This window comes from Watersipora subatra, chromosome 4, assembly GCF_963576615.1.
Source record: "Watersipora subatra chromosome 4, tzWatSuba1.1, whole genome shotgun sequence".
NCBI classification, from domain to species: Eukaryota; Metazoa; Bryozoa; class Gymnolaemata; order Cheilostomatida; family Watersiporidae; genus Watersipora; species Watersipora subatra.
This window is the reverse complement of record NC_088711.1, coordinates 26,515,889-26,524,181: the sequence shown is the minus strand read 5'-3', so window position 1 is coordinate 26,524,181 and position 8,293 is coordinate 26,515,889. Positions and strand designations below refer to the sequence as shown.

Here is an 8,293-nt window from a genome sequence, read left to right as displayed (position 1 = left end):
ATGGAGTTGCATTTCCCTGTTACTTTATTAAGTGAACGCATAAATCTAGCTTCATGATTTATTTAGTCAACATTAAACAATTTATTACAGCAAAACATAATTATGTACAATTTTAGTTTCAACAAAATTGTACAAATTTATAAAGACATTCAAATGATAATTCCATGCTATAGATTAATTGTGCACATATTTATGCAGCCTTTGCAAAATTATTATTGGTTACTACTCGCACGCTTGAAAATCATGATTGCGTGAGAGATCATGACATATAACATAACGATTATAAGCACAATTATAAGCACCGTTCTTATTATGTTGAGGATTTAGACTAGCTTGAGTTACTAGCTTAAGTTACTCAAACTCATTAGGTTAAGAAACTTAGCCAATGGCAACTACATTACCTGCTACTGCTTATAGGCTGTTTTATACTACTCAAAGGTTCACCTAGTAGAACATACTTTATATAAACAGCATGTGATAGATGGTTGTTCTGGGTCAATTTATGAGTGCAGATGGTGTAGCGGTCAATGTCACTTTTATATTCGTACTTGATTATTAGTTTGATACTAGTATCAACTAGTTCTCTAATAGTTGATACTAGTATCAACTAGTTCTCTACTAGTTGATACTAGTATCAACTAGTTCTCTACTAGTTGATACTAGTATCAACTAGTAGAGAACTAGTTGATACTAGTATCAACTAGTAGAGAACTAGTTGATACTAGTATCAACTAGTTCTCTACTAGTTGATACTAGTATCAACTAGTTCTCTACTAGTTGATACTAGTATCAACTAGTTCTCTACTAGTATTGGGTAATAACACAGTGTCTAAGAGAACTGTTCACCCTTAGATGATAGTTTGCATATTATAGCATGTAGTAACAATGAAGATAATATTTTACTCCTTACCACCTACTGACATTCTTCTGTTATTGTTCTCGCTGTCAATGCTGGTACTGCTAGTGGATGACTGCGAGTCTGTTGAAGAATTGCTATCAGAGACATCTTTAGTCTGATTGTAACATACTTCTACAAATAGAACCAAATCTCACTGTTGTAGTTTTTATGTATGTCCTGCATACAACCTATTTCTTTTGATAGTGACTATGGCTCACTCTGCATAGCCCTGTTTTCTTAACTTTTCTTCTTGTGTATACAAACTGGATCATACAAACTAAACAGCAACCACATTTGGACCACAAGTTGGCTAAAAGATCTCTGCGTCAACTTAACTGCTACAAGCAATTCTTACTGCATTATTCCAAAGTTTTCTTTCCTAATTAAGAGAAAGTGAAACGGAGATAGCTTCTATGCGTGCTGCCATGGAGAACCTCATGACTTAAAGGCCGCTCAGTTTGTGAAAATACATAGTCTTTGGGATAAAAAAGGAGACAAAACAGATTTGACAGAAGTACAGCTATTTTCTCAGAGAAATTCCCTAAGCACATGGTACAGGTCAGAGACTGCTACCAGGAGTTGAACCAGTAACCAAAATCTAGAGGCCATTTGCTAGAAATCACAGTTGCTTGTTTCAGCCTCTGCTAATCGGTATCTTCTGAATACCGTAGTTACTTCAACCAGTTGGGATGAACAAGTTTTTGGCACAGTGCCAATTAAACTGAAACACCTAGTAGGAGATGCTTGTTAGGAAGATCATTGAACAACGTGAGCTGCCAGACTACCAAGCCTGAGAATAATGAGTCTGTGATGCCTGATTCACAGACTGAATATTGTTCAGGCATCTGTGACTGATAATCAGTCACAAACTGAAAAGCACAATTGATTTTCCAAAAATGTTGGTCAGGCAGGCATCTGTGACTCATCAATTGCAACTCTAGTTATTTGGGGTACAGCAATTTGCAAGGAGCGCACGAAGGGCGCACAACTTCACGTGAATTGCATTTTGGACTGTTTTAAAGCAGCAAATCGGGTTGTACTCTGATAGATAATTTGTGTGAGACTATGTTTGAAGCGTTTAGTGATCTCTAGTTCCACCGCGTCAGTTAATAAAAGAACAGGAGGTCTCTTCATTGTCTGAAGCCTAACTTCAACTACGCAGCCCAAGTCAATCAGCAGTATCTTCAGCGCTAGTCACAAAGTTGGGGACATATTGTCTCAAATCACAGAGTTTCAACTCAAACCAAGTCAATGCATTCACTCATCCTCTTGCGTTGTATCATGCCAAATCTGGTTTCAAGAAAACAAGTGTGAGTCTTTTGACATATTCCATTTCTTCAAGTGTTTTATACTTGTTTATAATTTCTATTCCTGATAAAAGTTTATCTACTATACTAATACTTTTCTTACACAATTCGAAGTGTAATTCTTTAATGTTTATTAGAAGTGTGTATCTGGGCTGTTGGTTTTTCTGTATATCTGCAGTATAGCCTTACATCATTTTAATAAATCTTACAATCTATAATACTAAATATTAAAAATATTCATATTGTTTTGGGCTGTTTTAATTCAGCAAAAGGAAAAACTTTATATTATCTTTGCTTGAGGTGACTCAAGCTGCAAAAATGTGTTTCGTGTTAAAACAGGATGACAGGCTGGGTTAAACTGAAGTTACAATTGTGCAGTCTGGAAACGATTTGGGTATTTTTTAAAGTTATTTTTTGATCACTCAATTAGTTATCAAATACTGTTAGATTTATTAGTTCAATTAAGTAAATCAATGGTCTAGACACTGAATTGGTGATTTTGCAAGAATTCGGTCTCAAGGCAATTCATTACAATGACTATTTTATTATTAGACATAACAAAAGTAATTTCTGCCTATGAACTTATAGATATAGATCCGACACATAGAGTTGTCTCACGTTTGAATTTTTCCCCACTTTCAACAAAACTAAATGTTTAGTTAGACTATTTAGGCTTGACACGCCTTAGTAGTGATGGTACAACAATATAGTTATTATTATAATACTATGTAGCTATTATAAACTTCTATTCAACTGCTAATGTACATATTACATTAAAAATAACAGCTGTGAAATGTTTTGTTCCCATATGTTACATTACTAGTGTTGTATTTGATTTTTAAAGCAAGTAATAAAAGCGTTATTTTCTGTGAGTTGAAATCTAAGTTTGCTGATGAAAGCCATTTAGTTAAGACTAAATGGAAAGATGGAGTTTGTAGTTAAATGATCTAAAAAAAGATTTTTCGCAAATAAAATTGTATTTCTGTACAATGCGCTATTGTTGGCCTCATAATTGTTACGTTGAATGATCTATTACTCACAGATTTGAGTGTAAATGGTTGCTTTCTTTTGAAATAAAGATAATTTATCATAATTCTGTAATATTTATCAGAGAAATTAGTAGTTATTTCTTGAAAATTGAGAGCAGCATATTCTGTAGTGGAACAATAAACTCGTAAAAGGAAAGTTGCTGTTTCATAATAAAAATTTGAAATAATCAGCTTACCTTTCTCAGACATCCGTACACTAATATGTACAGTATTTCTACTGTGAGGTATGACAACTCAGCTACTAACACTAGTCTGCTGCTAGAAATAATCATGCTTGTCTCTAACGAACTTCAATAGAGCAGGTAATTCAGGGTTTGATCAATGAACAAGCAAACACGTAAAAACAAAACATTAACTTGTATTCCTTATAACAATTTGAGTCATGATTTTGTTAAAATCAATACACTGTTGAAAAGCTGATCTTTCTAGATTGTAAGACTCCATTGGACCTATCGCGACCCTGTCTGGTCTGCCTATTACATTGTACTTAATAGGTCGCAGAAATTTTAAGTGAACAATTATAAAAGAACTTCAGTTAAATGTCTATGGATCAATCTATTATATATTGTGCAATTTAGTGGCCAAGTTGACGAGACTAACACTTGGAAGCTTAACCTTGTATACACAAGCGAGTCCCCTGATTCTAGACCTTATGAACAACTTTCAATCTACTGTAAAAACACTTAGGATAGCACAACTCCTTTTGAACTGAATATCATTTTTAAGTTCGAAGCTTGTAAAACTAAATGAGAAACACAAAAAGCGAACATGAATTTTTTTCTCAAACTCTCTGAAAGATGTGATGTTTTCGAGGTAACTGAAGAAACATACTGATTGCAGTACACTGAACCTGATAGAGAGTGTATATTTACGGATAGAAAAGCAAATAGTTTTAGTGTGAAGCTCTTGTTGCTGAGGAGAAGCTTGATAGCTTTATCTATTTGTGATCCTTTATTACTAAGAAATTCAATCCGTGTGAGACTGAAACTGATTTTCAGTCAGTTAAAAGGGATCTCGGTATTGTCAGGATATCTTAAAAGCTAACAGCAATGATATACAGCCCCCAGCAGTATATCATTGCTGACAGTCTAATTGACTCAAAACTTTGGAATGATACGGAGAATGTATACCGCATAAAGTTTTGCAATATTTTTCACCAAACTTTTATAAGCTTACGTAAACCAAAAGTAAAACTACAAAGCCGAGTTCATTCGATCATAGGATCAGGTGGGAAAACATTTGCCCACACTTTCTCGGGTGTCAAAGTGTTAAGGAAACTAACAAAATGGTAGCATTGCAATACTCAATCATTTCATGAGTTTTTATAGTTGCTGTTATCTGCTTGTGTGGTAGGTTGAACAATTCACATGATAAAATGCTTATTTGCTGAAATGATATACGCACCTGTTTTTTACAGGATATGTAATTTATGAGTTTACATTGTGATATAAAAATCACGACTGAAAATTGGTTGACAAATGCGTAAGGAGATAACTGCAAACTATCAATAACTGAGAGGACTCGGACCAAGTTTCAGCCAAAAAACAGAAGCCTTCAAATTCTAATCAGAGCAACAACAAGAAGACTCAAACTACTACCTATATCCATATATAAGATCAATTTTAGTGGGGTAGTCTATGTGGTACAAGATGTCTATGCGGTACAAGATGTCTATGTGGTACAAGATGTCAGCAAAAAATGCACACACTAAGTGGCATAATCAAGAAAAGTTTTAATCTAATAAATAAAAAGCAAGCTAAACAGCAACGGATTCCTAGACGCAGTGGTTATTACTAAAATCTGTACAGACTTAATACAAGGTCCATGGTATGATCTGTTGAAAAAGGGCTCATACATGTATATAAACACCTACAGATACAAAAGTCTTTTTACAAGTTTCAGAGCTTTGGCACTATATTTGGTGATACTTGGGATATGAGGATAGGATATAATACGCCAACATAGGTTAGCATCAGTCTCTTGTTGACCTTTTTCTTTCGTTAATTATTGTCGACTCAAATACAGCAGACTATAGCACTCTTTATATTTAAAAATGAAGTTTACATACCATTTTTGACTCGAGACAAATATTGCCTATCACAGATATATTGAGAATAAAAATAAAATATATTTGTCTATAATTACAAACACGCCCCTAAATGGGCAACAGTTTAACTTTGGGTATATCGAGTATGACATCCATCTCAGGAGTGCATTTGGTCTCATACTTGAACAACTCAGGGAAGACTTGAAGACGAACGTTTGTCTTTGGATGAGCTATCAGCTCTCGTACACTACCCTCCAGCTCTATAATGTCATTTTGCAGAGCGATGATCTGTTCTTTGTGGTATTTAATTTCTTTTTCCATTACTTGGTTTTGGAGTGCCTTATCTTTGAGACTAGGATGCATCTGAGTCAGCACTTCATTCAAAGCAGATTCTTTGATGTTTGCCTCCGTCTCCTTTCCTGTGAAATATTATGGAGCATAACAGATTAGTACTGGTAGTGTAAAAGGAAGGAAGCTGTGAACCTCCAACTAACTGACTAATAACCAACCATCTCTATGGTTCTTCTACAGCCTACGAGTTCTTCTATGGTTCTTCTACACCTCTATGAATTTAGTTTACTCGTAGCTATTTTGAACACTGAAAAAATAATATGTGACAGTGACTTTGTAAAAAAATCATTTATATCTTTACATGCAGCCTACTGGCTTCTCCTTCCATTTGGACTATTAGGCTACTAGCAGTTTTTCCTACTCAGTGCTTATTCATGTCAGCTTCACGTATTTTCACGGTGTGAACCACCTGAGCGCTATTCTAGTTATCCATCCAATAGTTGTTGATGTCAACAGAATTTTAGTTGCCCAGGTAAAACGATTGTGAAAGTTAGGCAAGAAGGGTTTTGAGATAAAACTTACTTGCTGGCAGAAAATAATTTTGTCGATCAATCACTTGTTTAGTCTACAATTAATGCGTCATTTAAGTTTTGCAAAGTAAGATTATATCATTTTTTCAAATTTTTTCATAACATTTTTTTCTTACTTAGACCACAAAAATTGATTGAATTCAACTAACCACAATGGAGCATAGCTCACAATGAACACAAATAATAAATTAATTAGTTAATTAAGAATGTATTCACACGCCTACCAGCAATGGTAAGCTTCTCTAGCTCTTCGTCGACAACCCTCTCAAGATCGTAGTAGTCATCGTTGTTTTCCATCTCAACTTTGTCCAACTCTGTCATCAGCTCTCCTATCCTAATAGCCTTTACAGGGTACTCTTTATCCTTGTAGTTATTTAAAATATACACGTGTGACTGTTTTTCTTGTAATCTTCTGTCTAAGTCATCAACAACACTCTGTATAGCATCAAGCTCTCGTTTTAGTCTCTTTTCCAACTTGTCGAGTGAAGTCACTTCTGTTTGTAAAGTTGTCGTAAAATTATCACTCAAAAATGAGATTCCACCTCTGAACTTTTCATAACGACGCATCAGTTTCTTTACAGATTCATGATTTGGTTTTTCCATTTCTTGTATATGGTTCTTCGCAGCAAGATTTTTCCTCAGTAAAACTCGTTCTCTCTCTTTGTGGTTGGCAATTGCAGCGGTGGCAGACAAAACTTTTAGTTCAAGTAATTTTATCCTCTCTGATTTATGCTCGTCGTCAGATTGAACAGCCGCGCCGACGTATCTCGGAGCTTTCATTTCTTCTCGTCGCAGCTTTCGCTGTCTGCCTGTAACAGGTGTGCTGGGAGGTCTTGTATACTGACTAGTCAAAGCTGTTGTGTCTGCGCGAGAAGTTCTTCGCCTCTCCCATTGAGAGTAGAACTTATCATCTACAGGCTCAGCCACACTTAGCTGAACTGTTTTCTTTTGTGCCATTATCAGATACTGTTAATGCTTGTAGGCTGGTTTTTTGGTCAGCTCAAGGCCATCTTTCATCAAGGAATAAACCAGCATGTTTTATTCTAAAAAAATTAGTTTATTTGAAGCTTCATACATGGTGCTATCTTCTTAACAAAAGCTAAATACAAAACTGCAGTTTTTTACCCAAAATATAATGGATAAAGTAAAAATAATGTTTTCTCAAAGTATAAATAGTTTATGAAAAATATCCACATTAATCTAATGTCAACTAATGTTACCTTTTAAACAGTATAAAATGAAAAAATCATTTACGTAAAAGTTAAATGAAAAAACTATAATAATATTATTACTGGTAGGTTAATTTAGCACCAGTTTGGCAGTTTTTCTTCATAAATTATAGTTCAAAGACTCATTTGAAATGGCTTTTTTAACATACTACTTTTTATTATTTAATTTAAACTATGTACCGGTCAACTGCAAAAAATAAAAATCGCGATTCATTTAATTAAATCCACCTCCTTCGTATATTTCTAGATGCACTTTATCTTCAATTAAATTACATTCACTCAGCTTGCTGTGGATATATAACAACATGCATGAGTATTGTGTTTGAAGTCATCATCATGCTTGCAAAATCTGTACATGACTAACATCTTAGATAATCATTCATATTTTTGAAGTTAACTAGACTAAATGCAAAGTTAAGGTCAGCAAAAATTTAAAAATCCTTAATGAATGAAACTATGCAAATTTGTATACAGTTGTAAAAATTATAATATTTTACCACATGTTGATAAGTATTCATTGAAGACCAGTTATTTATTGAAAGTATTTGAAACTCGTCTCATATTCATATACATTTACATGTATTGGGTTAATTACATAAGGTTGAATCTTTTGCTAAACTCAGATACACACATGTAATATATTTTAAATTTGCTTGCTCTGTAACCAGATTTACAATTGACTCCTCATTGTAGATGAACTTGGCTAGAAAGTTTCGTTCATATTAATAACGGTAACTAATCAGGACAACACCAGCTAGCTATTATTAAGCAAAGCATTAATAGCGGTTTTTTGATAATTGTTATTATTTTCAAGTAATAACTAAATGTAATAGCATCAAAACAATGTAAAACAGTGTGTACATTTTATGTGCATTCTAAAAT

At 34.0% G+C, this 8,293-nt stretch overlaps 1 protein-coding gene across 1 annotated transcript; it reads right to left on the bottom strand.

Moving 5' to 3' along the window:
* Window positions 1-5,409: 5,409 nt before the first annotated feature.
* On the bottom strand, window positions 5,410-7,139 carry LOC137394100 (uncharacterized protein C20orf96-like). The gene is made up of 2 exons (XM_068080819.1): window positions 6,407-7,139; window positions 5,410-5,720 (listed from the first exon to the last, which is right to left on the bottom strand). Exons 1-2 carry the CDS (start codon window positions 7,137-7,139, stop codon window positions 5,410-5,412), a joined length of 1,044 nt encoding a protein of 347 aa, XP_067936920.1.
* Window positions 7,140-8,293: the final 1,154 nt, after the last annotated feature.

Coding starts and splice junctions, on each gene's coding strand:
- LOC137394100 (XM_068080819.1), bottom strand. CDS start 7,139: ATGGCACAAAAGAAAACAGTTCAGCTAAGTGTGGCTGAGCCTGTAGAT. Junction 5,721..6,406: donor AGAGAAGCTTACCATTGCTG/GTAGGCGTGTGA, acceptor AATATTTCACAG/GAAAGGAGACGGAGGCAAAC.